General features: G+C 46.4%; 1 protein-coding gene across 1 annotated transcript in view; it reads left to right on the plus strand.

The window, feature by feature from the left end:
* The first annotated feature begins 281 nt into the window (after positions 1–281).
* The window catches only part of LOC123028519 (RIPOR family member 3-like), a 28,187-nt gene continuing 3,305 nt past the window's right edge, over positions 282–25,163 (plus strand). The window contains exons 1-11 of the mRNA XM_044440403.1: positions 282–449; positions 4,699–4,839; positions 7,228–7,845; positions 10,011–10,150; positions 10,858–10,996; positions 14,520–14,655; positions 15,983–16,144; positions 19,233–19,391; positions 21,311–21,513; positions 22,498–22,581; positions 24,590–24,680. Of these exons, the coding sequence (XP_044296338.1) occupies positions 282–449; positions 4,699–4,839; positions 7,228–7,845; positions 10,011–10,150; positions 10,858–10,996; positions 14,520–14,655; positions 15,983–16,144; positions 19,233–19,391; positions 21,311–21,513; positions 22,498–22,581; positions 24,590–24,680 (2,041 nt within the window). The remainder of the gene's footprint in view (positions 450–4,698; positions 4,840–7,227; positions 7,846–10,010; positions 10,151–10,857; positions 10,997–14,519; positions 14,656–15,982; positions 16,145–19,232; positions 19,392–21,310; positions 21,514–22,497; positions 22,582–24,589; positions 24,681–25,163) is intronic.

The following is a 25,163-nucleotide window of genomic DNA, read 5'->3' on the forward strand; positions in this document are numbered from 1 at the left end:
ATGGCGCAGCGAGCGGCTTTCCGCAAATGTGCGGAATGCGGGTCGAAGATGTCTCTGACCGACCCACATGACCTATGCCTCCTCTGCAGGGGCATAGAACTGACAAATGTTCTCACTGCCTGGCCTTCTCCAAGCAGACCAGGAAAAACCATGAGAACCGCCTGCGGAGGCTCCTGTGGGATTGGGCTCTCATGCAGTCTGACCCACTCGTAGTTGCTCCGAGGCCTGGCTCTGCTACGGTGGCTAAGCCCTCACGCCCTTCGGAGGAAGGTGCGTCTACCATGGGGGCTCCACCTGCTTCTTCGAAGAAAAAGTGCGAGAAGCGTAAGCATGCTGACTCTGATAAATCAGCAAAGAAAGCCAGGAAGGAGAAGCCTCCGAAACCGACACAGAAGTCAAGGGACACGGAGCGCCCTCGGCACCGTGATTCGGGTTCGACAGCCCTCTTGGTACCGACGGCAGTCACTGTACCGACTCCACCCGATCCGGTGCTCCAGGCGGCTATGAGGGTCACCCCTCAAGGGCCCCCTTGCCGTGTGGCTGACCTTCCTGCTGAGCCGCTTCCAATTCTTCAGCGGGGGTCAATTTCTGATGGGGAAATTCAAGACTCTCCCCCCAGGGCTAGGTTGCCAACACCTATGCCCGCAGCCACAATGGAGGTGGATGTGGAGATGTCCCCACCTAGGAGCTGAAGGAGTCGCTCGATGGAACAGCGATCCGAGGGATGGCACCGCTCCTACTATCCGTCCTGGGGCGAACCACACTCTGTCGGGTACTATCCTGTACCTTGGGGTTGGTCTTCACCACCTTCCTGTGACCTTCCACTGTCCTCGGGTCCAAGGTGCGCATCCCCGATACCTCCTCGGGATGAAAACAGCCAGTCTGTCTCTCGGGTGGAGTCCTTGTCTTCAGCCCCTCCATTTTATGGTGCGGACTCCGACCTGGAGGTCGATTCAACCTCTCCTGACGTCGCTGTGACCTCCCAGGGCCCTGCGTCACCTGATGAGTCCCATGTCTCTTTCGCGGAGCTGATGTCCCAGCTTGTCCAGTCCCTTGACATCGACACCGTCCAGCATCCAGGACCTTCTATGGACAAGTTTTATGACGTCGTCTGTGGGGAGCAGTCTACCTCAATCGTCCTGCCGTTGATTACCACCTTACAACAGGCGATGACACAACCCTGGGACTTGCCTTCTCACCCTCAACCCACGTCTCGGAGGTACGAATCCATGTACTGGGTTCAGGAGGAGGACATTCCTTTCCTCCTCTGCCACCACAAGCTGAACTCGGTTGTGATGGAGTCCTCCCAGGGTAGACAGGAAAGAGGCCACACCGCACCAAGGGACAAAGAGGGACGTAAGATCGACTCCCTGGCCAGGAGAGTCTACGCAGCCTCAGGTTTGGGGCTGCATATTTCCAATTACGAGGTGACGTTGGCGAGGTACCAATACTTCATGCAACGCCTCCACAACATCGTCTCAACCCTCCCGGACCACCAGGGTGATCTGGCGAAGGTTCTGATGAAGGAGGCGATGCAGGTCGCTGTCCAGCAGTTGTCCACAGCCAGGCATCATGTGGACACTGACTCAAGAGCCTTGGTTGGTGCTGTCTCTCTCCACAGACATGCCTGGTTAAGGAGTTCCAACTTTCCGGAGGAGACTAAGCGGAGAATTGAGGAAATGCCCTTTGATGGGTCCGGGCTTTTCCACTCTAGGACCGACCACAAGCTGAAAAAACTCCACGAGTCCTGCATGATGGCCTGACGGATGGAGCTCCAGCCTCAGCTTAGGCGTAAGTGGGCATGGACCCGTCCATCCTATTGACAATCTTATCAGCCTAGGCAACAGCCCCAGCACCGGCCGCAGCAACAGCAATGCCGCTGTCAACAGCCCCAGCAACATTATCAACAGGGCCGTCACCATTATGACAGAGATAGGAGGCAGTGTTGACGGGACTGCTGAACCATTCCTCTGACCCCTTCCATATCTACCTCCCTCTCATCTGGGGACCGGCTGAGAAGCCGACTCCCCATTTGGGAGTCCATCACATCCGACCGGTGGGTATTATCCATCATGCAGCACGGCTATCGGATAGAATTCGACATCGTTCCTCCATTGAGTCTGATCCGGTTTACATCATGCTCGCCGGTATCGCTCGATGAAATACAACAACTTCTTCATAAAGGAGTAATTTGTCAAGTAACTCCACATGACGGACTCCACGGATTCTACTCCAGATATTTTACGGTCCTGAAGTGGGATGGTGGTCTATGTCCGATTTTGGACTTACGTACTCTGAATCGATTTATCGTGACAAAAAAGTTTCAAATGACCACCCTTCAAAATATTTTGCTGCTGCTAAGGAAAGACGATTGGTTCACCTCATTGGACTTGAAGGACGCTTATTTTCATATTTTGATTCACCCCAGTTATAGGCGTTTCCTTCGCTTTGCTGTTGCACCCGATTTATACGAATTTACAGTTCTACCCTTCATTCTGGCCACCGCTCCGAGAGTGTTCACCAAATGCATGGCCCCTGTCTGCGCTTTCCTATGCCTCCAAGGCATACAAGTTTACCCTTACCTTGATGACTGGCTCCTGGTGTCCTGGCCTAAGGAAGGACTCCTCACATGCATCCGTACAACCTGTGCCTTATTGGACGATCTGGGCCTATGCATTAATACCAAGAAATCTTCTCTCCTTCCGATGCAGATGCTTACATTTATTGGAGCCCATTTGGATTTGACGCTGGAAAAAGCCTTCCTCCCTCAGGACAGACAACAGACTCTTGTTTGCCACATCCATTGAATGCAACGAGACGGGACGGTTCCAGTGAAGTCCATCCAGAGGCTTCTGGGACATATGACTTCCTCTGTTGCTGTGGTGCCACACGCCAGACTTCGACTTCGTCCTTTACAACTATTTCTCAACAAGATGTTCCACCCACAGAGAGACCCACCGTCGAAGTTGCTTCGAATCCCATTCTTGGTGCTCCATCTCTACTATGGTGGTCGGTCCCGACCAATCTGACGGTTGGGGTTCCTTTCAGGCCCCGGTGCCCATCGATAACCCTCGGTACTGACGCGTCTCTTCTGGGGTGGGGAGCGGTATGCTCCGGCCTATATACCCAGGGCACATGGACTCATCAGAAATCCACGAATCATATCAACTTCCTGGAGCTGTTGGCAGTATTCAAAGCCCTACGTTCTTTCGAGGATGTTCTCCAACATCGGGTCATTCAGATAACGTCGGACAACATAGCCACCATCTTTTATCTGAACAAACAAGGTGGAACAAATTCCCTGACTCTGGCCAGACTTTCTATGCAGATTTGGGACTGGTGCATTTCGAGAGACATTACACTAATGGCAGTCCATTCGGCTGGTACGGACAATGTGGAAGCGAACCTCCTCAGCAGGCGCATGTTCATCTCTCACGAATGGGAGCTAGATCCTCAGACACACAACAATTTTTTTCATTGCTGGGGGTTCCCCGACGTGAACTTGTTTGCCACCCAACAGAACAAGGTGTGCGACGCTTTCTGTTCGAGAGCGAGAATCGGGTATGGATCCCTAGGGGACGCCTTCATGATCCCATGGAACAACCTGAACTTTTACGCCTTCCTGCCGATTCCTCTTGTGATGAGAGTAATAGTGAAGATAGTATACGATCGGGCCTTGGGGATACTAATTACCCCTTGGTGGCCACGCCAACATAGGTTTGCCACACTGCTCGACATCTCTCACGGGGAATACCTTCATCTTCCACTGCTTCCATACCTCATAACCCAACAGGATGGCACGCTTCGCCATCCAGATGTACTATTGTTGAACCTAACAGCGTGGCGAATCCGTTAGCTAACTTTGCTGCTTCTGTATCGACGGCAACTTCAAGTGGTTCGAATCCTGCCTTCAAATCCGCTGCATTCAGGGCCTTCAAATCCACTGGGGTCGGCACTGCTTCCTCTTTCAATCCACCAGCACTGTCGGATCCGACGATTGTTCCACCTAATCCGAACCTTGACGTTCGGCGCTGCTTAGTCTTCTACAGATCTAGGACGGAATCTATTCAGCGCTCAAATAGACTTTTTGTTAAATATGCTACCAGAGATCAAGGTGCTCCTGTCATTCCGCAGAGACTTTCTAAGTGGATAGTCCATCCTATCACTTTATCTTATCAATTGGCTAAGATTGACTTACCCACAGCTCCTCGAAGCCATTCGACTAGGGCTGTTGCTGCCTCATCTGCCTTCGCATCGGGAGTCCTGATTGACGATGTATGTCGAGCTGCTACTTGGGCGAACCCTTGCACTTTCGCCAAACATTATCGTTTAGATGTTTGGGCTCGACAAGATTGCTCCTTGTTCTTTCATCTGTTCTTCGTTGAGGACACCTCCCCTCCTCCATTATGGTAAGCTTGTTAATCTACCCATATGTTTGATGCACAGAGGCCACGATGAAGAACATCAGTTACAGGTAAGCAACCTGCTTTTCTGCAGCAAAGGAATATCACCTGCATATTTATCGTGAGTGCTTCAGGGGAACATTCCTTGGAAAGGCCAGATTTTGTTTTCTTGGTTTTACGCTTGCATGAGGGTTCTTCAGGAAGGCTGCCCCCAGGGCTCCAGATGCTGTGCCACTCTCACAAGCATATGCTGGCAGCCTAAACGTTGAGTCAGAATTCTGAGTGAATTGTCCTTCTTATCCATAGCCCTTTTGACACTGAGAACCTCATTTTCTCTCCTGGATCCACCACCAAGTTTTCTGTGGGGAGCAGAAAAAACTCCATATACAGCTGGACTCCACCAAACACTCCCAGCTTCCGAGAAAAATATTATCTTGTAAGTATTATTAATTTACAGGCTGTAGTGTTATCTGTTGTGAAATGGGTGCTATTTGGAACCTAAATTTGAAGTATTTCAGATGTTCTCAACCTGGTTTCCTCCAGTGTTGGACCACAACTTTAAGGGTGCTGGGCTGGGAGAACACTGCCACCTCATGTTAGTTCCTTATTACTGGATCGAAATGTCTAAGGGTGCAATTCAGTCCGGATGCATGTAACCCTCAGATGTTGGGGGCTTATGGGCATGCTGCATGCAGGGCAGAAGGAATGCAGAGACAAGGACTGTCTTTGTCCCCCCAGGCAAAATGATCATACAGCCAATTGTGACTAAGAGTTGTACCTCAGAATATGAGGGAAAAGATGCTGAGATGCTGCCATGATACTTCACGGAGTGCTGCTGCCACCAGTCTCCTCCTCTCCCCCTTGAACTCCATCTCCAAGGTTGCATGTGCAGCCTCAGGGTCACAGTCAGCATGGTTTTTTCCATGCCAGTTGTGAGGGCAGGACAGTGATTTAAGCATATAAGCCTAGCTATGGCTTTGTAACCACATCTCCAAAACAACCTGTGGCCACGTAGACAGCATCCAGCAGCCATAAAATTGCACTGCCATGAAGGAAATCCAAACAGTTGCATTCAGTACATAGAATGCTAAAGCACTGGTTTAACCTCATGTAATGTCATTTCGTTGAAAAGCCCTTTGTAAGTGATCAGACCTCTGGTAGGAGTCACCAGCCACTCCTCTAACAGGGAGGGGAAGAGAGAAAGGAATGTGTGTGAGAGAGACGGGGAGGATGCTGTAGGAAAAAAAGAGCCCATGATGTTCCTTTCCTGGGCAGCATCCCCAAATGAGTAGTGAGAGTAGCAAGGAAACAACATCTGACAACCTTTGTTCAGTCTTCTATTTGCAACTCCATGCGGGGGCGTCTAGGGTAAACTGGGGCCTATCACATGGTGGCCCACCATAACATATTTGCTGGCACTTTCAGGACGTAATATTTTGCATCAGCCTGGACTTAGGCTCCAGCATTATACCAGTCGAATGAGGCCAGGTATCCAGGGCACAGCCCGATCCAGTTTTCTTAACTGTGTTTCAGTTGGTACAGCTTGAGGAGTTGACAAGGTGCTTGGACAGGTTCATACAACCACTTCTGTACTAGATCCTTGGGACAGGGAAGGAAGGAATGCAAGAGGGAGGGGTTCCATGTCACCTGAAGGAAATGGCTGTGAGACTACACCTGAGACTACACCTTCGTAAGACCTAGAAGAACTCAACAACTTTAGGCCAGTGCCAAATGTAGCTTTACTGGGCAAGATCCCTTAATGGGTGATGGCCAACCAGCTCCAGGGACTCCTGCAAGTCCCATCCAGCTGGAGGAATTAGAATACCAGGTTTTCCAGACTGATTATCTGAACCCATGGACTAGGTTTTTGCTGTCACTCTGTATGATATTCTACACTGGGAGAGAGGGGGAGTGTGACCTTGCTAATCCTCCTGTGTCTCTCTGAAGCACCCTTGGCTTCTGGGGTGACTGTACATGCACTGCAGTGGTCCCACTCCTACTTTGATGGCCAGCTTTGGAAGGTGGTGCTTGAGGAATATTGTTTGGCCCCATGGATTCCCCAGTATGTGGTTCCTCAGAGGTTGGGTTGACCCCCATGTTATTCAACATTTGCAGAAAGCCACTGAGTGGGGTCATCCAGAGTTTTGAAGTGTGCTGACTCTTCATGCGGATGACACAAAGTGCTCTCTCTCCTTTCCAACACCAGCATCCGAGACCTTCCTCAAAGTGTGTTGGCAACAAAGAGGAAGGTGTTCTCAGTGACCACCCTTGACTGTGGAAAGAGCTCCCCCATGTGGCCTGCCTGGCTCCAGCTCTGCCTCTTTTTGGCACTATGTTAAGACAGACTTCTAGGCTGAGGCAACAAAAGACATCAAGACCATTTAATGGCTTGATGGGGGTGTTTCCAACAGGCCTGCTCTGCATTAGATATTGTTCAAGCTGTTGAAATATTTTTTAAAATGCTGTTACATTCTTTTATTATTTCAGATATTGGAAAAATGAATGGTGCTTCATTGTATTATACACCTGTTTTCTGTAAAGCGCCTAGAGAGCTTTGGCTAATGGGTAGCATAGTAATGAGAAGAGGATGACAGTGATGAGGAAGGCTGCCTTAGAGAATTAAAAATGAAAATCTAGCATGGGATGGGGAGGGCAAGGGAGGAAGGAAAGGGAATTGCCAAGAACAATATGCAATTGCATAAAGGAGAAGAAAAACGGTACAGCTAAAACTATCCTGGTATCTAGGGCTTCAGCTTATAATCAGTGGAAGGCATTATACACATAAATGTGGTGGTCCTTTTCTCCCTGTCTGTGTTTGCCTCAGTCTGCCTTGAAACAAAGAAGAAGACAAGCAGGTATCCAGGATGAGGCCAAGGATCCCTGCATTTTGAGCTACCTGGCTGACTGTGATTTTAACATGAGTCTGAGTCTGAGGAGTGCAAGCCAGAGCCTTATCAAGTCATCAGAAGGCAGCTTGTTCAGTTATGAGGATCAGAAAGGAGCTGAAAGCAGAAACGCAACTCCCCCTTCACTTCCAAGGGCAGTACCATTGGCTCTTCTACAGGGTGGTGGTGTGAATGGAGAGCCGAAAGACGAGCACTTGCTCTGCCAGCCTCTTAGCCACAGGACTCTAGACATCTTGCAAGAGACACCCCATGCTGACCCAGCTGTGAGCATCCCGTCGTGTCTGTTAGATCAGGAGAAAGGTGAAAGAAAATCCATGGCACAGGACTGGAACCATTCTTCAGCACACCGGAGAAAAGTCCTCTCCGCTGGCCAGCGAGGCTGGAAAGATGATGTTGATGCCAATGCGGATGGAAATACCAGATCGATCGAGACAATCCTGCAAGAAGTGTTACATTTACTGAAATTGCAGCACCCAAGTCCCATCCAGCTGGAGGAATTAGAATACCAGGTTTTCTGTATCCGAGGCAAATTAAAGGTACAAATTTGTTGCAGCCTTCACTTCTTCCTACTCACTGTTTTCCTTCTTAGATTCTGGAAGATCAAAGACTCCAAGCATGTTTTCACAGATACATGGATTATGTCCAGACCAGGTGGAAAGAGAGAAATAGTCTTTTAAAGGCAAACAAATTTATCACAGCTTGAGGTTTCATAGGCAATTCCAGCTTCATTGGTTGTATCAAGTGGTACACACTCATATAAATGGATCCAGTGGGAAATGCTACTGCTATGCAAAATCAGACTGGAAATGTTTGATTGTATACTAAAAGGAAAATCATACATGAGTCCATGATGAAACCAAGAATTACTCCCAATGGAGTGAGGTCCAGAGCTACCCAATAATTGGGATTTCATGATGATGCATACGTTTTTTGCTTTATTTATTCTTGCATTTATATCCTGTCCTTTCCCCTCTTGCAAGGCACCCCAAATAGCCTTAGTCCTTAGCACACATAAAGGTCAATACTTCCACTGAAAAAGTCATGCCTCTGTGCTTGCCTATGAAAGCTCCTGATGCAATAAATGTGTTAGTCTTTAAGACAGGATTATGAAGTGGGAGAGATCTCAAAGGTCATCCAGCTCAACCCAGCTTTAGAAGGAGATCAGTCAGAATGAAGCTATCAGTGGCTACTAGTCATGATGACTTTATATTGCTTCCAGTCTTAGAGGAAGTATACCTTTCTGTTCCTGTTTCTGTCTCTGGGAATCATGAGAAGAAGGGTGTAGGTACACATTCATTTTGTGAGAGATGCATTGCATGTTCAGATAGGAAAACATCCTACAATTCCTAGTATTCCATCAGCTGAGAGTTGTAGGACTTTCTTCTGTGCCTTGGAGTTTTTCCTTCCTTGTTGGTTTGTTCTGTGCACTCATAATTTCTAGGTCACCATTTGAGGCAGAAGCCCTCCCAAAGCTTCTGTGTCCTGCTGTGACCTGGGGCACCTGGTGGCCACCAGGGGACAGAATTCTGCACTGGATATGCCTTTGGTCTGATCCAGCAGTGCTTCTTATATTCTCATGTTGATGGCTTTTAATAGTCTTCTTTCATGTTCATGTTATTGATTTTTCTCATTATTTTTGAACTACTGCATTTGTACTGAACTGCATTTATTAAACTGTGGATTGTTCTTACATTACTGATAAGTTATGTTTTGGAAATTCTGAGGTTAAACATTTGGAATAAAATGTTATTTATATTTTTAAGAACGCCTTGCAATGAGCTGCTTTACGCTCAGCCTTTGTTGCTGGAAAAGTAATATGAAAATATTAAATTGAGGCAAACAGAGGAAATAGATTAAACCGTCTTCCTGTGTATTATATCCTGTTCTGAATGACACACTTTGCAGCCCCTATTGAAAAACCATGACTGATTTCAGAAACATGGAAACAGAGCGAGTCAGAAGGGGCCTCCTGGGCCATCTAGTCTGACTTCCCAGCTCCAGCCGGCTCTGCTCATGACATGCCTACCATTATATTAATGACTCTCCCACATCTTATTATGTCTCAGTTCATTTAAGATATGTAGGGCTCAGTCCAAGTCCAGACATAACAAGCACATCTTCTGCTTCATCTCAGTTGCAGTTAGGAAGATTGGGCTGCAACTTCGACTTGGTTTGCACAAACAACGCACGGGTTGTTTAACACAGAAATTGCTGGAGATGAATGCAGCAGCGGGTGTCCTGCTTCTGTGCACTCATAATTTCCACTTCCAGTGAACAACCTGGGAATGCGCTGTTCTTCATTCGCAAACCTGGACACTCTGGACTGTTCATGGATTAAACAAGCCAGAGTTACCCCGACAACTGTCCATGTAATTGAAACCGAAAATGCTGAGCATGTGGGAGGAAACACTTTTGTTGCTTGGTTCATCCTAGCAGACCCTGAGCTAATCCTGAGATTGCAGCCTGACATATGAACCTGCCCCTAGTGATGATTGGCATGTGTGAAATAGCTAACTGAGTAGCAACCACAGAAAAAGCATGGTACAATTACATCCTGATTCTGAGCTCAATGGAAAACAGAGTAATTTTTTCTGCTTCTGAAATGTCTGGTGATATAATTGCTTTTGATAACACTAGATCCATCTGGATGAAAGGAGTTTCTGTTTACAAGAAAACATAGCTTATTTTGTGTTACTGACAGCCCAAAAAATACCATCCGAAACATTCCTCTGTGGAAAGCTTGATGGTGGAGACAGTGCTGGAAAGTTTCAACTTCCTCAATGCTGACTGCAGTGCTGATGAACTCTCATCCATCGGGAGTGTAAGGACACGTAGTATCAGGTAGGGCATCCCATATAAACTGGTGGATTACTGGCAGTCAATGATCTCGCATCGTCCACTTCCCCAGCTCTGCTGCCCTGCCCCTGCTCTCCTGCAAAGTCACAGGATACTGACAGCTCTGATTATCAGATGCTATGAGAAAGGAGAACGGTCATCCAGCAGGGCTGGGTGAACAGGCCCGTGTGTAGTGCTGGTGACTTCAGTCCCTCAACCAGCCATGTCTGACTATTCTTCTAGAATTATGGATTGCTGCTTTTTAACTAAGAAGTGGTTAGACAGATTAAAGGAAGATTGGGTTGTTGACAGTCGTTTACTGCAATTGCTGTGGTTCATGTTCAGAGGAAGCGTGCTGCTGTTCACTGTTCCCTGAAGCAGCAATGGCAGGTCATACCTGTTGTCTTCCAGCCCTGCTTGTGGGTCTCTTGGAAGCATCTTGTTGGCCAGTGAAGGACACTGGATGCTGGGTTTGATGGACCTTTGGGCTGATCCAGCAGGGCTCTTCTGAGGCTCCCATCTTGTGCTCCTTGTCTAGGTTTCCTCGAAGTTCCTGAACCAGCACAGTAAACCTGATCCCCCATCCAAATGCAAAGGGACTCAGTGACTGCATTCCTTATTGGAATCTAAATAAACCGGGAGCTTGATCCCCACATGGCACTCTGATTTGCTTTTAATCTATTATTTATTTACTTTTCCCCTCTTGTCATTAGCACCAGCACCTACAATGATGCCACACTTCCATCCCTGTGCTATGAAACCAAAGCAGAAAAGAAAGAGTTAACCACAGGCAGTGATGACCTAGATACACTTCTGGAAGTTCATCTGCAGCTCTGCAGAGTTCTTCTACAGGTGGGAAATTGCGTTTAACTGGCCTTCTTTTTTAGTAAGAGTCTTATTACTATGTTTAGTCCCACAGAATGAAAGACCGAGGGTCTAGTGATTCCCGAAGCACATTCTGCAGCCATTTGAATCATTCTAGGTTCTTTGTCATGATCCAGTACCTAAGAATTTAAGAAGAGCCTTGCTAGAGTAGATCAAGGGTCTGTCTAGTTCCACAGTGATCAACCAGAGGCCTCTGGGAAACCCACACGCAGAACACGAGAGCTTTAACTTTTCCCTGCTTGCCTTGGGAATTCAAATTTCTTGTGTCTTGCTTCCTTGGCACTGTGTGCCCACACATGATGCTTCCATTGTGCATGGGCGCACCAGGCACACACATGGACAGTGTGCACACGTGCACACACATTAATTAATTGGTAGGCACTTCTGCTCCTTTATCTGGCAGTGATGGGGCAGAGACGCCAAAGCAAGCTGAGCCAGTGATTTCAGGCTAGCTGGAAATTCTGCACTTCTCTTTTGAACATATGCAGCTGCCTTAATCATGTCACTGGCCTCTGATTGTCAGCAGCTCTTGAATGTTTTGGGCATTTGCTACTTGTTTTATTAACTGGAAGAGCCTTCTGCACCTCCAGACATTTTGAACTATTCCCGACTGCAGACCATTCTGGCTGAAGTTGATGGGAATTGTAATTCAAAACATTTAGAGGGCAGCAGGTTGGAAAAGGTTCTGGGGCTTGAACTCGGGGCCTCCTGAACACAAAGCGTGTGCCGCTCCACTGGGCTGTGGATATCCCCTCTCTTGTTTGTGATAAGATTACAGTGGCTTACATTTTGGGTATTCAAATCTTTAAAGCTTTTGCACTGTTAAAGTAGGCCACTGTTCCCCTCTGCTGGAAAAAATGGCAGCAACTGATCTTCTTTTAAAATTGTTTCCCTAATATATGTATACCAGAGTATTCAAATTAGAACATTATTTTCCTTGAATTCTTAAAGTCAAGAAATCTTAAAGGTCACTTCCAGAAGTTGGCTTTGCTAGAGATGTGAGTGCCACATGCAGCGGTGAGAAAAGAACTTCCGAGGAACAATACTTGTTAACTAAGGGATTTGAAATGACTGTTTCTTATGCCTTCCAGAAGAGTGGTTCTATCAGTTTGTAGCATCAAAACCAATAAAGAGTTTTGTGGCACCTTAAAGACTAAGCAACCTATTCTGGTATGTGCTTTTATGGACACTATCCACTTCATCAAATGTAATAGAGGAAGTGGACATTGTCCACAAAAGCTTCAGCCAAAATAAATTTGTTAGTCTTTCTGGTGCTGTAAGACTTTGTTGGTTTTGATGATGGTGATGTGCCATCATAATTTCCAAAAAGTTTCCCAAAACTAAAACTCATTAAATATCTGCAATTATCTAGGTTAGCCTTTCCTGGTATGGTGCAGCTAGGTCTGTAGTCCAACAGACCTGGAGGGTACTTCCTTTCTTCCTGCTTTTTGCCATCTCAGATCATGTATCTCAGTAAGTTTCTCCTGCTGTTCTAGTCCCATTGGTTACATTCAGTAGTGCATGTGACCTTAGCAGTTCCTGTTCCTTTCTCCATGCTGATTCTGCTCATACAGTAAGAGCAATCAGTGAAGGAAGACCACAATTGACATCCTTTTGGTGGGAATCAAGACCGCTGAGTCAGTATGCTGGTTAACCCTGGAAACACCACAATCCTCAGAAGAGGCCAGTTTCTGGAAGAAGCATAATGTTTAGACTCCTGAAGGTTCTATTCATGCTTCTTCATTATCTGAATAGGAGCCTCTCAGCATATTTTCAGTAATTTCAGCTAGAGTCTTGAGTCATGGTACAACTGCAGAAGTTACTTCTTGTGGATTGGTATTTGAAGAAAGTAGACATCAGAAGCTAGTTCTTACATTGGAGGCTTCTAAACAATGGTATCTTCCACTGATTTTCTTTAAAATTATTGAATTGGTTATGTTGTTGTTTTATTGATGGTTTTATTGTGTAAACTATCCAGAGATCCATGGGGCTATGGTGACGGTATACAAAAGCAATATAAAATACAAACAAACTTATCTCCCAAGGGTCTCTATTGGAATAATGCTTTTAACTTGTTCATAAATGAGCTGGGGTTAGAATGGAGCAGTGTGCTGGCCAAGGTTGCCAAGACCAGCTCACTGTACAGGCAGTTGAAACAAAAAGGGTTGAGAACGAGTGCCAGAGAGCCAGGGTAGTACAGTGGGTAGTGTGTTGGAGTGGGAGATCTCAGTTCTAGTCCCCAACTGGCCACAAAGCTCATGGGTTACTTTGGGCCATTCAAGCACTCTCAACCTAACTTACCTCACAGGGTTGTTGTGTGGATAAAACGGCCCACATCTCTGCCAGGTCTCTCCCATGCAACTCTGGTACTCCCTGATCAGGTCTGTCCCTGGTTTCGGGTCACAGAGATCAAAACCAGGACCTTGAATTGCTACTTTAGATAGCCTTCCCAACATGGTGTTCTCCAGATGCGGGATGGGAGTGCTGCAAGTTGTAGTCTAATATATGTGTAGAGTACCAGATTGCGGAAGGCTGTTTTAGACAAGATTCACTGTTCATCTTAGAGCCATTTGACATTCATTTTCCACTCCCTTGTTAAAACGTTCCTGTTCTTCATTCATTTACTTTGCTGGGCAGATGATGTTTATGTGGTCTACCCTCATTTTAGAATGTTTTAATCTGGCGATTTGTTTCTTTGCTTGTCTTCAATTGTTTTAAGCTGGCCTGAGCAATGCCAAGGCAGGGTGAATGGTTTTTGAAATAAATAAACAGGTAAATATGGACAATGGAGCTTCCCCCATCACAACCTTGCGGGCACCATCATATGTAAGGTTACATTTGTGGAAAGGAGCATGTCGTATGAACCTAGGCTGATGTGGAACCTTATCATGAAGTGCTCCGTATTTTGGGCAGAGTCTGTGCATTCAGAGCACTGTGCCTTTTACAGATATGCTCCAATGCATGGCAGAGCCAGTGGAGTGGACATCCATAGGGCTGGCCATCACATGGGATGCCCCAGTAGAGCTATGATGGCTAACCTGTTTGGCAGCTGCAACCAATTGTTGGCAAGTGCCTTTTTTGCACATTTTCAAAAAAGTCTTGTTGCCAATTTCCAGATCCGTGTGATTTGCTGCTGCAGCCATAAGCCCCTTGGGGTCGTGCTTGCATGGGGAACCATCATATTTGAACCTGAGCAGCCGGTTCAAAAGCATCAGCTCTGTGCATGTCTCCCTGTGCTCCCTGATGTGGCAGCTGCTTATCAGCATGGGATAGAGCAACAGGAGCAATTTCTTATTCAGAGTTCGCAGAGTGCAATCAACCCTCAGCTGTTGGGTTGTATTTGACTGTGTGAGACTATCAGAGAGATGGGAGGCAGGTGTTCTCACTCATGTTCCTGGAGAACATTTGGATCAAGTCCAGCTGAATTTGGCTGCTGGCTTGCTTAATCTAAGACACTGAACAGAAGTGTTCTCTCCTGCTTTGTTTCTAGAAACTTGTCACACCAAACTTAGCTCCCATTGTCCAGGAGAACCTTTTGGAAGATTTGTCACAGCAGAAACATGTTCTGGAAATCATCTCTGCTCTGGCTGCTCCTGTGCCACGGAACTTAACTTCTGTCGAAGAGAGTAAGTTATGTGATGTCCAAAATCAGAAATAATGAACAAACCCTAACAGCCATCTGATCCATTCCCTAGAATGCCCTACCTCAACCCCATACAGACCGATCCACTCATCCAAGCTATGGAGTTCCAGAAAAAGTTCAATTTCTGCCCTCTTGTGAGTCGGAATTTTCAATTTTTGTATGACAACCAAACATGTCCATGAGAAGGCAATATGTCTGATGCAGACTTATTATTTATTTATTTGCAAAAATTTGTATGCCGTCCAATTACGTGCCTCTCTGGATGGCTTACAACATAGATAAATTGACAATCCACTCTGGCTGCAAATTAATAAAATACAACAATAAAATTCAGTATTAAAACATATTAAAATATTGATTAAATAAAAAGGTCTTGACCTGGCACCGAAAAACATACAATGACGGCACCAGGCGGGCCTCTTTGGGGAGAGCATTCCATAGTCGGGGCGCCACTACAGAGAAGGCCCTCCTCCGGGTACTCTGTCTTCTAAGCTCTTTCACAGATGGTTCCCGGAGGAGGGCTTCTGTTGCTGATCTCAGGGGGTGGGAGGGCAAATAGGGAAAAAGGTGTTCCTTAAGGTATCTAGGTCCCAAGCCGTTTGGGGCTTTATAGGTAATAACCAGCACCTTGAATTGAGCCCGGACTTCGATGGGAAGCCAGTGAAGCTGGTAGAGGACTGGGGTTATATGAGAATAATGCCCAGTCCCCGACAGCAACCTGGCTGCTCTATTTTGCACCATCTGAAGTATCCGGACTATCTTCAAGGGCGACTGTGAATGGTGGAGATCCATTTGGAAGAGCTGGGCAGGCTAATTAGGACAATCGCAGCCACCACACCCCTTCTGATAGCTTGCACTTTGTGTCCCCATAGGTATAAGAAGTATTTGAGTTCGTTAAAGCCTGAAGCTAGCTTATGTTTGGGGGCCATGTGGCTTGTACACTCACAGACGTTTTCATAACAAGCAGATTCAGGAAAGGGGTGTGTCGGTTGGTTTTCCTGTTGTCTGGCAAAACTCCTGAAGAGTGTTTCCTTTCTTCCTTTGTCATACAGTCATCTGAATCTTTGTCTCACAAGAAGGCAGGGGGTGATCCTGACGTCTTGGATCAGGTTCCTACTGAGATGAGTGCGATGCTAGTGGAATAATTTGGCAACACATTCACCCGTCTATACTTTTCTGTCGAGCTGTGCATGCATTTGCATGTCTACAGAATTGCATTGGCTCATCTCAGGCACACCATCTGGCATTTCACTTTCAGCCAAAAATGAGTTCCAGCTCCTTTGCTGACATTCAAAATCTACCCTTTGCAGTTATTCAAAAAGCTAAAAAACAGAAGCATTGCCTGAAGATCTGGAGTGAGTGCACTGAGCAGGGAAGCATTTTATTCTGTCCAGTGGAAAGATTTTGGAACCCTTTGAAATACATATTGATGTTCAAAAGCAAAGAGAAATATCAAGGACACCTAGAAAAAGGTACTTTTCTTTATCTGGCACCCAGGAATTGGGGTTGGGTTTTGCATGAGAGTGTCCCACTTGAGCTACCAGAGCTCCTAATCAAAAGGCACCATGTTTTGGGGGGCCCTTGAGCAGGACGCCCTCAACAAGGCTGAGCCATGGTCACCAGCAGTCCTTGCTCATCCTCTTGCTCATGATTGCTGCCACTTATTATTTATTTATTTTTGCATTTATATGCCACCCCGTACTCCTGATGGAGTCTCTTGTTTTCCTGATGGGCAAAGAACCACTGAGCAAGAAGGCAGAGCCATGTGCTGCGGCTCTTCCTCGCTATCACTGTTGTACTGGGCAGTGGGAGTACAGCTGTGAAGAGGAGCAGAAATTCCAGAGGGCTGCTGTCAATGAGCCCCTGCTTCGGTGTGGGCTCTCAGCAGGTGCCCGAGCATGCCTACTCTTATTGTGCTTCTATTCTGCCTTTTCCTCCTTAATTGTTTTTTTTCCTGGTAAGAAAAAAGATGAAAAGGGTGAAGGGAAAGTACAGGAGAGCTTAACCCCTTTAAAATGAGGGTAAGGCTATGGCACAATAAAAGCTTAGCTTTGGAAAACCCCAAAGGAAGTAAAGCTTGTTATAGGAATGTCAAAAGTTCTTCAGAAAACAGACCAGCAGATACTGGTTCAGTATGTCGCAACAGCAGTACCTAGCAACTACCTAATCCAGGAGTTACGGGGATGGGCAGAGTGTGTGGGCCGTGCCCATTTCCACTTTTAATTAGCATAGCTTATTTCATGACACACAAACCTAGAGCCTCTTGACTTGTTTATTGGTTAACCAGTCCAGAGTAAGCCCCAGACTGCCCATTTGTGTTGTTCAGAGTTTGGAACTTCTGGCCATCTGCTTCCACGGGGAAACCCACCACCATGCAGTAGTTACTGCAGTCATAGGAACTGCAGAATTAACAACTGTCCAGCATTTATATTCTGCCCTTAAGGAGTTCGAAACCCCTTGCGTGTATCATCCCAGTGATCCTGACAGTAATCAGGCAAGAGAGATCAGTATTTCTCTCTTCCATACTGCAGATGGAGACACTGAGCTGAGAGTGGGTTTTGCCCAGGGCCACTTTGCCAGTTCATGGCAGAGAGGACATTTGAACCCAGGGCTTCAGATTCACAGCTCCTACCCACTCCTCCCTAGTGCTGCGTGCAGCACAGCCTAAAGGTGCCAGCTCCTGGCTGCTCCTCAGGATTATCCATTCATTCCAATGGAACTCCTTTGCAAACAGCCAGCTGGCCACCCAGTACCATGACTGAACGGTTTTCTAGCAGCTGGGATAGGATGTTGTCCTAGACAGATAAATAGAAGGGCTTTAGTACTTTATTATCAAGTTGTTATTATTTCTGTTATCATGGAGTGCCTCTTTACATTGTGGGATTCCCTGGTTTATTATTTATTATTTTTTTAATCCCTCCCCTTTATCCTAAATGGTTGCAAACGGAGTGATGGGTGATTGTTTGGTACACAATTTGGTATCCTGAAAATGTCAGCTCCTTTTTGTCTTAGAAGCAAATGTTTAGGATTGTAAGCTTGGAATTGTTTAGGCTGTATTAGTGAAAGATGTAAGATTGGGCTGAAGGCTCTAAGTCAGATGTGCAAAGGGCATGCATTGCATGCCAGAGGTCCCAGGGTTAATTCTTGGTATCCACAGTAGTTGCAAGAAACAGGGGAAGGAAAGGCCTGTGTCTGAAAGCCTGGAGAACCAGGGCCCATCAGGGCCAGGCGAGGCAAGATATCAACCCTGCAGTCAGCAATTGCATGAATGGATCTTGCAAAATCTTTTACAGACATGGGGGCGTTGTGAGGTTAAAATGGAGATGAGGAGGAAGATGACGTAAATCGCCCTGGATTCCTTGCAGGAAAAAGGCTGGATAGAAATATAATGAATAAATACCAAAAATAACAGAACTTCTGCAGTTTAGATAGAACTGCTTGCCTTACATAAATTTGCGTAATGACAAATTCAGCTAAAGCTAAAGCCAAATGAGGTAGCGGTATAGTGGCTGGGAAAGTCTATGGATTTGGGTAGAGGTACATAACCAGTGCTGGAAAGAGCATTGCAGGTGGTGCCCCTTGCCGTGGAGCGCCTAGGAGTGCCTTTTATTGAGCAGCTGAGACCTTCTAGAGGAGACAGATCTTGCCACAGATGTACCCGCACCAGTTACATCAAGGCTAGACTACTGCCGTGCGCTGTATGTGAGACTGCCTTTGAAGGCAGTTTGGAAGCTCCGGTTGGAAGTTCATGCCCTATTTTCAATCAGCTGCTTCAATTACCAGTTTGTTTCCAGGCCCAATTTAAAGTGTAAGGGGTTAAGTTTAAGGCCCTACATGACTCAGGACCAAGTTACTTGAAGAACTGCCTGCACGAGTCCACCCCTAACAGCCCCCATGAAGTGGGAGGTTGGTTACTTTTGGTAGTGGCTGCATGCCTCTGGCATTCTCTTCCTAGGCAGATTCTCATATTGGTGTCATTTCAATGGGCGTTGAGGACTTATTTATTCCATGCTGCTATTAATTACATTAAATTGATTTAATTACTGTTTTAACGGTTGTGCCAGTATTTTTTCACATTATATTTTTCATCAATGTATTTTTTTTACCTTGCTGAACTTTTTCTGAGCTGCTGTTATAGCAGTGTTCACTGTGTTGGGGTGCAGTTCTGTGGGGATGCCCAGCACCCTCTGAGCTCAGGGGTGGAAGGAGTGCGTAGGTGAAGGTGGCTCTTGTTCCAGATGGAGAGCATCTTGCGAGGGACAGAGGCTGATGTGCTGCCAGGATACCTTCCAGCTCAGTGGCCAACGCGCCTCTCCTTCCCGCCCTCCAGACTATCAGTGGAACACTATGGTTCTCTGGGGCTGCACTGGAGAAGCAGCCATGCAGGTCTTTGCACTGGCTATGGGGCGGGCGTGTGCTCTAGCACGGAGTTCCTTCTTCAGCACTGGAGCTGGGGCTCTGAAAAATCTTATGGTCCTCAGATGCTCTCAAGGAGCCACCGGGTAACTGCTCATGTCCTTCAGTATATGCACTTGTGAGAAATTCTGCATTCTCCTTCAGTTTTACAGATGTTCCTGCAGCATTTAGTGGGAGGCAGCCTCTTATTCCTCCCACCAGATTTCCCAGTGGAATCAGTGACGTTATTCCAATTTTACAGCTACCTGGAGAAGCACCATGTGAACAACTTGGAAAAATACTTGGCCAGATTTGCTAAAGAAGGTAAATGGATGACTGAAGAGGGAGAGCCCAATTAAGACTTATTCAGGGGCCTGGCAGTCCCTTCCCACTTCGGGTGCTTCCCAAGAATGTCATCAGCACATCTTGTGTTGACAGGAGAGATACAGATATTTGATAGCAATGCAGCCCAATGCCTGCTCCCCGTACTGTATGGATCTTCAGAAGAAAGGGACCTTGGGGTGCTGGTTGACTGCAGGCTAAACGTGAGTCAGCAGTGTGATGCAGTGGTCAAGAGGGCGAACGCCGCCCTTGGTTGCATAGCCAGAAATGTGGCTTCTAGATTGAGAGAGGTAATACTACCACTCTATATGACTTTGGTGTGCCCACAACTGGAGTATTGTGCTCAGTTCTGGGCCCCTCATTACAGAAAGGATATAGCCAGGTTGGAGTCAGTGCAGCGTAGGGCCACAAGGTTGGTGGACAGTTTGCAGGGGATGCCTTATGAGGCAAGACTGAGGGAACTGGGTCTCTTCAGCCTGGAGAAGAGGAGACTCAGAGGGGATATGTTGGCATCATACAGGTATGTGAGGGGGTGTCACATGGAGATGGGTAGAGACCTGTTCTCCCCTGCAGAGGAAGGCAGGACGCGCTCCAATGGAGCAAAGCTCAGGGAGCCAAGATTCCATTTGGATGCCAGGAAGCACTTCCTGACAGTCAGGACCCCGAGGGTGTGGAATGGGCTTCCACAGGAGGTCGTCGAGGCCCCATCGGTGCGGGTGTTCAAGGATAGGCTAGACATGCACTTGGTGGGCATGTCGTGAGCGGAACCAGCTGGAGCTGGGGGGTCAGACTAGATGGCCCGGGAGACCCCTTTTGACTCACTCTGTTTCTATGTAAGAACCACACTGCATCAGATCAAGGGTCCATTTAGACAAGCATTCTGTGCACAGCAGTTGCCCGTTGAAACCCACAAGCAGTTCAGGGGTACCATAGCAACCTCCTGCCTGTGTTCCCCAGCAACTGGCACATAGGCATATTCATCCTGCTATTGAAGGCAGCAGTAGTAATAACCACTGGTAGTCTTCTCTACCATGAATTTATCCAATCCCCTTTTCAAGTCATCCAGATGGGTGGCCATCACTACATCCTATGGAAGTAAATTCCACTGTGCATTGTGCATAGAAATAGGCTGGGTTCATGGAATGGCCCTGGTTTCTGGTACCATGGGAGAGGAGAAAAAATGTCTCCCTGTTCACTTTCTTTACACCTTGCACAATTTTGTACGCCTCTGTTATGTCTCCTCTTATTTGTCTTTTTTTCTGGGCCAAACAATCCCAGCTGTTGTTCCCATTCCTCTCGGGCGGGGGGGGGGGGGTCACTCCACTCCCTTGCTCCTTTTAGTTGCCCCTTTCTGTACTTTTTAAAACCCTACAATCTCCTTTTTAGGCCTGATGACCAGACTTATACACAGTATTCTAAGTGTGGTTGCACTATAGATTTGTATAAGGGCTATGATATTGCCCTTGGCATTTTTATTTTCAATTCCTTTCAGGATTATGCCCAACACAGACATTTTTGAGGTTAAATGTGAATGTTTTGTATTCCTTTCTCATATTATTAAAAATGGTTGGCAGTCTTTCTGCAGAACGGAATCTGTTCTCAAGGCAAACAGGCCCACAAGCATGTGGCACCCTCAAACAGCTGCTGGGGCAGCTGCCAGGGGAACCCAGCACCCCGAAAGTTTCCTGTGATGATGCCTGCCCCCCCACACCTTCATTTTCCCCCCTCCAGGACTCTGATTAGCACCAGGCTGAAGCTGGATTTTTCAGCAACAGATATTTATTTAATTCATTTTTATACCACCCGATAGCTGCGGCTCTCTGGGCAGTAGTTAAAAACACACAAAGAACAGAAATTAAACAAAAATTCTTCCATTTATGGTTGAAATCCTTCTCCATCAGTGATACTAATTGAAGAACTGCAGCGTCCTGGAAGAATGAAGAAAATAAAGAAACTGAAAGGGAAGCAGCTAAACCAGCTACAACCCCTGCCACAGACCTTAAAGCTCCTTGCAGTCCTGCAGTTTGATGAAAATCACCGTGTAGGCAGAGTGGCCAGATCCTGTCTCTCTCGTGCAGCAGCCAATAGGAATTTCAGGGAAAAGGTACTAACTTTCCCCTTCCAGTAGCACTTCCTTATTTAAAGCACCCAGGAAATATATGTAGATATGGGAATGGTCCATTGCTCAAAGGGAACCCATTCTTTGGTTTGAACCCTAGTTCAGAATGTCCCTATTTCAGTCCCTGGGTTCTCGGAGTTAAAAAGATAATTTAGTGGGAGATGCGAACAACTGGTGCCTGCTGTTTTAAACAGCTGATGCTGCACAGTGTTGTCAGTAAAAGGTAGGTGTGTAAATTAAGACATCAAGGAGAAAAAATAAATACGAAAGTGCCTGATTCGTATTGGATTCACATTTAATAATTCCAAATTAACCATAACGAAATAAGATTTCTAAAAAATATTCTTTTGATTTTCTCTTTTGTGTTGGTTTGCATTTGGATTTGGTTTGAATGTAGCTATTTTTTGCTTGGCCTTACTGAAAGTTGGGAAAAGCAATGGTGTTTCATAAGTTGGACAAGTGAGTGCTGAAAGAGATTCTGTTCTCAGTACGGCAGCCATCTCTGCACTGCCCCATTCCAGGGAAGGAGCAATATCTCAATTTATTGTACTAGGGGTGGGTAAACTTACTCTGCCGGACAATGGTTGGAGCAGGGTAGGCTCCTCCATTTCGGGGGCGGGCGGGGGCAGACATTCTTTTCTCCCATGCAGATCAAGCGAGATGGCATCTACAATATGTTTCCAAGCAGGAATTAAATATTGTAATGCACAATTTCTAACTGCAAATGCTCTAAATATGAATTAACTATTTGTTCAAGATAGATAATGATGAAAATAGTTTTTAATTAAATTAAAACAAAAATGTGATTTCTCCCCAGTACACACTCCTAGTAGGTAGGTAGAAAACATGCCACTTTCCATGTTCCAAAAACAAGGCATGTTAATTGGCAGAACATTAGAGTATCTGTGTTAGGGCATTTTGGGAAAAGAAATACTAACCGTGTCACTGAATAGTCTGTTGTCTTTGCAGGCTCTTCTGTTTTACACAGACTTGTTAAGTCATGAGGATGCAAAATTACAGCAAGCTGCATGCCTGGCCCTCAAACATCTCAGGGTGAGTGTTTTGAATTTCATTTTAGAGGACTGTTAGGAGAAGTGACTGTCCCATCACTGTTGTTTCACAGGCAGCCACCAGAGGAGGCCAAAGTCGCAATGGGAACCTGGTGAGGCCACACAGAGAGTCTATTAAGACCAAATGGGGTGTGTCAGAACCAGACGATGCATATGGGACTGGCTATAATAATACATCTGGTTTTTATTACACACACACAGAGCAAATGAATGGGTAGGGGGAATAGGGCCATATCGCAGTGGGGGTTAGTCCCACGGTCCCAGAGATCCCCACCATACCGATCCTAGCATTAGCTATAAAACGAAGTTATTCTATTCGGGCTACTGTAGCAGCAGTGACACCCCCCCCCTGCAAAATATAGTTAGCATTAGCCAAGGAAGCATGTTATCCTCTTTGGACTCCCATAGCAAATTTGAAGGGAAGGACAATATCCATGAGGGAAAGGGTTAACTCTTCCATTGTGATCCCCCCCCCCCACAATAGCTAGTTAAAAAAAAAAAAAACTGTTGTTGGTATGTGCCATCAAGTCATCAAGTTTTATTCAAGGCACCTCCTTGAATAAAGGTCCTCCTAAATCTGCTATTGTGACAGTCCCACTCAGCCCCTGCAAAGTCACGGCTGTGGCTTCCTATGTGGAAGTGATCCATATTTGGCCTTCCTTTTCTTCTTCTGCCTTCGACTTTCCTTAGCACAGTTGTTTTCTCCAGGGAATCTTGCCTTCTTAGGCTGTGCCCAAAGTATGACTACCTCAGTTTTGTCATTTTTGCTTCTAGGGAAACCTCTGGCTTGCTTTGATCTAGGCTCTGCTTGTCTTTCTGTCAGACTAGAGTATTCACAAAGCTTTTCTTGAGCACCCTATTACAAATGCATTCATTTTCTTCCTGTCAGCTTTCCTCACTGTCCAGCTTTTGCACCAGTGAAAACAAAAAATAGATACATTACATCATGTGTGGCAACTTCAAGAGGTTCAGGGACCATTTTCTTGTTCCAAACATCCCCTGCATTGCATGGCTTTATTCACTGATGTACACTGTATTTCTGTCCCACCGGCAAGGAACTCAGAGTGGCTTGTAGAACCCTCCTCTCCATTTTATCCTCACATCACCCCTCTGAGGTAGGTCACACTGAGACTCAGTGACTGGCACAAAGGCATCCGATGAGCTTCGTGGTCCAGCAGGGGCTTGAACCCAGCTCTCCCAGTCCCAGATAAACCTTGGTTCCCCCTCCCCCCAGCTGACCAAAATAGCGCTATGGAGTAAACCAGACCACATTTCGTTCCTGGTGCTTCCATGGGTGGATGTGGAAAGGAGCTTTAGCTGCCTGAAAATCAGTGAGTGCACCTTGATGCTGTAACAGTGAAATTAGAAACTGCCAAAAAGGGAACAGAATGGAGCATGGAGCTCTCCTGTGAAGGGTTCCAGCCAGTTTTATTTGCAGGGCACATCTGTAATACATTGTAAAAGCAGGCGTATAATTTAGTTGGGTTTATGTGGCTCATCTAATGTCCTTCCCTTTACTTCAAGATTGTCTTCAAAATCCAGGTAGGTGCTTATTTGTTAGCACTGCACTTAGTAAGTGCACACATCACTGGCACTATGTAAGTTATGATTATTCGGAGGGGTGAACTTTTGTGTGTGTTTGGTATAGTGAAAGCATCTGCAGCTCTCCAGAGAAACCACCTGTTCATGCCGTTTTATGAGTGAGGATAACTCACTTTGAGAGACACTGGGGACCGGGACCTTCCTGGTGGTGGGATGCATGCGCTCTGCTACCCTTCCAGATCTCCCAAGGTGGGGAATTCATCATGACTCCAGGAAGGCCCAGCCTGCCATAATTTACGGAGCTGTCTTCTCCTCCCAAGGAGTGGCACCAGTCTCTATAAAGTGTGCCACAGGTTAGCCATCTATGGATCAAAGCACTGATGCTAAGAGTGTGGAACAATTTGAAATGTTTAAACAGCTGTTGCTTCAATGATTCTTTTACAAAACAGGGCATTGAAAGTATAGAACAAATTGCCAGACTCTGTCTATCAGAAGTGGAGGAAGTGCGGAACGCTGCCAGAGAAACGACTCTTTCATTTGGTAAATGCTTTAATAGTTCTCTGCTTATGGAAACTGAATGCTAGTTAATGAGCAGAGGCAGAGACTTGCCTCTTTTCTGAGAATGCACTGAAAGAACTTTCCACTGTTTGGACTGCAACTTTGGGCAGAGACGGGCGAGTTGCAGGTCTCAGCACTGATTCCACAAGCTTTGTGAATAAGTGTGCAAAAATGGCCTTAAGGCTGCAATCCTGTGGTTGCTAGATGTGATCTAGAGGGCCATAAGATAGCTCAGGGCCCCACTCAGCTTCTGGAAATGTGTTCTGAGGTCAGGACTGGGACTGGGACTGGGACTAGGGAGCACCCTCTCTCCACCTTTGCACCCCGCATTGTTCTTTTTTCCTCTGCACAGCCAGTGCAGTGTTCTGGGGGTAGTGAGGGTATGAATGAGCCTCCAGAGATGAAGAATTCTGCTGGTGCTACAGTCCCTCTTCTCTCCAATAGGGCAAAATATGTAGGCAGCCA

The sequence above is a fragment of the Varanus komodoensis genome, unplaced genomic scaffold, assembly GCF_004798865.1.
Source record: "Varanus komodoensis strain SLA01 unplaced genomic scaffold, ASM479886v1 scaffold37, whole genome shotgun sequence".
NCBI classification, from domain to species: domain Eukaryota; kingdom Metazoa; phylum Chordata; class Lepidosauria; order Squamata; family Varanidae; genus Varanus; species Varanus komodoensis.